Source organism: Vigna unguiculata, chromosome 9 (genome assembly GCF_004118075.2).
Source record: "Vigna unguiculata cultivar IT97K-499-35 chromosome 9, ASM411807v1, whole genome shotgun sequence".
NCBI classification, from domain to species: domain Eukaryota; kingdom Viridiplantae; phylum Streptophyta; class Magnoliopsida; order Fabales; family Fabaceae; genus Vigna; species Vigna unguiculata.
In genome coordinates, this window is record NC_040287.1 from 25,266,537 (window position 1) to 25,271,606 (window position 5,070).

Genomic DNA, 5,070 nt, shown 5'->3' on the forward strand with positions numbered 1-5,070 from the left:
TCATTATATGCACCAATATAGTCAAAAAGTTACTCTATTCTTGTCAAATCAAACGCAATTTTTAACTTGATTATCATGACATTTTCCTTGATTATGTAGTCTAGTTAGTTTGTATTACAACTACTTTGAATCTATAATGTATTTTAATCATATAGTCGTATGTTTCTTTGCTATTTTAATTTTACCTAATACTGTCGCTGTCGTATATGATATCAGAAAAACTCAGGACGGTGAATGTTAATAGTTATATGTTTTGCAATTTTATTTGGTCATTGCTGCAAGTGGCTATCTAGAAATAATGATTCTTGCATATATTTGAACGAAAAAATATCTGTAATAATAAGAATAATTTGTACTCGTGATGTTTGTTGTAATTTTGAAATTGGGAAAACAAAAAGAAACTCAAATTTGTATGACATGTTACATCAAGGACAGACACCTTTCGACCAAAAAATTACATTGCAACTAATATTTTTATATGATAGAATATGATAGATACTCTTTATTCCAATAAAGTTGTAGTAACAAAAAACACTTGCACTGGTAGATAGAAAAAGTATATCCAAAGGAAAAAATCACTGTGGTAAGTGTAGTTTTCACCATGGTGGAGTTTGCAGAATCAATTCCACCAAACTAGGCTAAACATCGCATCATTCAGAATGGAGTCGTATGCTACACAATTGCATCCACTTGCAGAATTTTTCACTCAAATGCTAATCATGTCTTTGATTTTCAGTCTCTCTCTTTAACTGGATTGTGTTTAGGTGTTCTATTTTGTATATTGCAGCTTTATCTGTTCATGATGAGAAAAATTCTTCAAATCTATCTAAGAAATTCTTTCATCTGTTCCATCAAATGTAAGGTTGATAGGTTGCAATCAAACGTACCAATAAGATATTTTCGGTAGTGAATACCAGATATAACATTGAGGACAAAACTTAGTTTTAAATTTGCTGATAAAATTCAAAGAGTACAAAGTATATGGGTACAAATACTGCACATAGAAAACAAGACCTCCCAGAGCCATCAAATACTGATTATTATTATTACTATAACTATTAACATTTATGATTCACGTTTCACAATCTACACCTGTTTTGGTTCCTCAATCCACTTTGATCTTAGCAACTTGAGCAGCATTCTTGCTTTTGTTTTAGTTTTGGGGCCACACTGACTCTGGAGAAGAAACAGCAACTGAGTCAAAACTCCAGCACCGATTGCTTCATCTCTTGCACGCCCAAAATCTCGGCAAACGATTGCAAGTATCCCAACAGCACTCTCACTACACTCTTGATTACACACCCTGAAAACCATCTTCACCAAAGTTGCAACCCCACAAGGGTGATTCACCAGTGCCTCTTTAGCACTCTCTAGCACCAGAAGGTTCTTTATTATTGCCATCGCAAATGGAGCCAAGTTCTTCTGCCTTGAATCACAACCTGAAATGTATATTATGACCCCATCGATTGCTCCTGCCCTCACCAAATTGTCCCGGTTAGATTGCAAGTAACATAATGCTAACATGGCCTTAATAGCAACCTTAGAAACCTCACAACCTTGACGAACAAGTACCACAATTTCACGCACTAGTTTTTGAGAGTGTCCGAGCATCTGACACACCTCTTCTGTTTGTGGTGATGCTGTTGAATCTATAAGATGACAAAGACTGGTCTTAACCGAGCTTGTTCCCTTTTCAAATAGTAGAAGGAACGTTCTCGACTTAGACTCATCTTTGATCATATTTAGAGGCTCCAAACTCACAAAAGGTAACAACTTTATAATGCAGGAAAGTGCTAGCTCCGTGAACTTCATGTGACAGTTTGCGAACTCGGTGCCAAAAACAAGTTCCAGAAGTAGGGGCAAGAAACTGAGTTGATGGAAACAAGATTTTCTGAAGGAGCAATACTCATCAGAGAGAACTGTGATTTTTTCAAGTGCTTGGAGCTTGTTTTCCAATTGGGGAGATTCAAGGGTGTGCTTGAGTGCGGCTAGATAATCAATAGTAGCAGAGTTACCAAACTGGGGACCCAATTGGAGCCACTGATCGATCAAGTGGCGAAGAGTGTGGTTGGGAACAATGGATGGATCACGAAGCTTCTGCATTGTTACAGGGCATGTGAGATTTCCAGCAGAGAACCATTTCTCTATGCTTGATCTGTCATAGGTTTGGCCTGTGGACAAAGTTACTGGATCTTCGAACAAGTCCAAACTGATGGGGCATCTGAACAGGTGAGGAATGGTAATTTCAATTTGGGCTTCGTTCATGGAAAGAACCTGAAAGAAAGAACCAAAGGGTTCCTATATTGAAGAAAGTGACAGAAAATCAAAGTGGTTTGGTTGTTCTGGGGATATGATGTTTTTGGGGGCAGCTTAAAGTTTGAGGCTTTGGGTGTGGCCAATGCAAGACAAGCATTTTGAGGCACTAACTAGAACACTAATGCCATAAAGATGGTGTCAGAAAGTAGGATACTTTTTTTTTCTCCTTTGCTACTAAAAAAGCCTTGAGACAGCACAAGTTACTGAAACTTGAAACTAGAAAGTGGTGTGGTGTGGTGTGGGAGAGGAGTGAGAAATGGAGCGTTATGAAGAGGAAGTGATGAGGGTAAAGAAAAATTAAAAAAGGTGGGTACTTACATATTCCAAACTGGAGTCAGAACAGAAAGAAGAAGTTGAGTGAGAGGGAGTTTATTTAAGCCCTGCAGTGTGTGCCTGACAGAAAAGACAGTGGAGAAAGAGAAAGAGCAAAAGTGCAATCTTACTTGGAAAAAACAGGAAAGAACACCACAAACACAGGTCCAAGAAACACACCTTATCACATCTAATAATATAGAATAATTGTGGTAATGGTCCCCACCTTGTTCCTCTTACCAATTCAGTCAAACTCACTCACCAAAAAAGAAAAAATTATTGTCAATGTTTTTCAAGTTTGAATCACTTGTTAGGACCATGCCATAGGAGCTAACTCTCCACTATCAACAACACTTTTTTCATATTTGGATGTAAGAAAAAATAATCATAAATGTTTACACATTTTTTTTTCTCAAATTTAAGTAATTTATTCCATTAAGAATTTGAGTGTGGTGATGTGTGTTTAACACTTATTTGATTGATTTAGTTGCATTTTTTGTTTTGCTTTTCACTGTGTTTAACGGTGGAAGGGACTGTGTTTAATGCTAGTCATAAGGGTCATGAGAGGAGCAATAATAAGCAAAACCACTGGATGAGCAGATACCGTATGATATTTATTACAATTTCAAATCAAATCACATGAACGAAAGGAATATTCCATCTTCCATTCTCAGCCTTTCATTTCACAGCGCAGTGAAAAATGGAAGCAGGTGAACCGTCAATTTGGGAAGGATAAAAAATACAATACGGTGAGTGACATGGTATGTTGGTGGACCCTCGTATCATAATTCCTACTAGATCTTCAATTAGGGTTATTGCACGTTCCCAAATTATGAACCCAAATCACACTTTCAATTCACCCCAAGTTGTTGTCCCCCCTTACCCCTTATACTTTATTGCAAATTTTCAAAAAGATGAAAAAAAGGTTAAAGAGGTAGCTTCTCATAGAATCATTTCCTTTTTCTTTTTATTTCTCTTCTCAGTGGAGATTCAAAAAGTTTTCACTTTTAATTAAATAGTCAAAAGAGTTTTGTCCAAACTAAATTATGGTTTTGCAAAACAGTTATATATGTCTACATCTATTTATTTGAAAAAAGAAACAAAAACTCCACATAATGAAATCAATTATATCTTTGTAAAACATTTTTTTTATCACGTGAGTAAATATCACATGACAACATTACATTAATTTATTTTTTCCACCCATTGCATTTTTAATATTGCTTTTTAATTCATAAAAATATATAATCAAGGTGATTGCTGTAAGGCCCCCTTTTATTTTCTGCCCCAGAGTTGGTGGGCTGCCCCTTATAAGTGGGCCTAAGGGTTGGCCCAGCATATAAGATCTTGCTATGTTGCCCTAATCTTACCTCACTTTCACTCTTTCAGAAACCAGCCGTCATCCCTCACTACCTCATTGAACGCTCTGCTAGGGTTTGCCCTAAGGTCCACCTCGTTCAAGCTCAAACCCAGTTCCGACTCCACGTAAGTGTCCTTTTTCCAGATCTTATGGCTTCCATCGTTTTCCCTCCACTCTTTCCACGGTTAACGTTTAGTAATGATGCGCCCTTGTTCCTACCTTCTGTTTTCAGCTCGTTAGTTCACTCGTAGAGCTGCAGTATCCGTCGTCGTGCCGTCAAGGCTTCTGTTGACCCCCTTTCCAGGTACGGGAAGTTAGGGTTTCAGTCTTTTGGTGTTGTCTTGGCTGTTCTAGAGTGAATTACTGATTGCATGGATAAACCCTTCGTTTTGGTGTGATTAACTGCTTTGTATGCTTGGTTGGTTCGATTTACATGGTTGTTATAGTGAAGAACAGTGGCGAGACCTGTTAATCTCGCCCAAGCGAGTCCATCTCGCCTAGGCGAGATGAAACAGGGAGCTCGCCTAGGACTATTGCACGAAAGGTCGCCCAGGCGACCTGCTCGAACTTTGAGCGAGGGAACACCTCGCCCAGGCGAGAGGGGTCTCGCCTAAGCGAGATCCCGTGATGTTCCCTGAGTGCTCCATCGAACCCTCGCCTAGGCGAAAGGGGGGCTCGCCTGAGCGAGCACGTCTCGCCTGAGCGAAACCCTTCAGCCTGAGCGAGGGGTTGGGCGAGGCAGTACGCTGTTTGGGTGCTTGTTTATTTTTGGATGATTGATTTTGGTTTGGGTGTGAATTGTATGATGAGGAACATGTATATAATGGAGTATTATGCGTGCTTAGCATGAATCACGAATTGTGTATGACGGGTTGGGTATGTTATTGGCATGTGAAATGTATGAGAGGTTTGGAACTAAAGGAAAACGTTATTGATATGAGATGAGGCCCTAGATTCATGGGGTGGTGATAATCAGATGTATGGATCCAAAATGTGATGCGTATGAGGAATAAATCTCATGGATGAGTATGGAATTGTAAACATGCTTTTGATGTTCTCCTAATGTTGTTTTATGAATGTTG

The 5,070-nt window shown here is 38.7% G+C and overlaps 1 protein-coding gene across 1 annotated transcript; it reads right to left on the reverse strand.

The window, feature by feature from the left end:
• Nucleotides 1-925: 925 nt before the first annotated feature.
• On the reverse strand, nucleotides 926-2,784 carry LOC114162145 (U-box domain-containing protein 26-like). The gene has a single exon (XM_028045932.1). The coding sequence runs from the start codon at nucleotides 2,263-2,265 to the stop codon at nucleotides 1,087-1,089; it is 1,179 nt and encodes a 392-aa protein (XP_027901733.1). The 5' UTR covers nucleotides 2,266-2,784; the 3' UTR covers nucleotides 926-1,086.
• Between the last annotated feature and the right edge of the window lie 2,286 nt (nucleotides 2,785-5,070).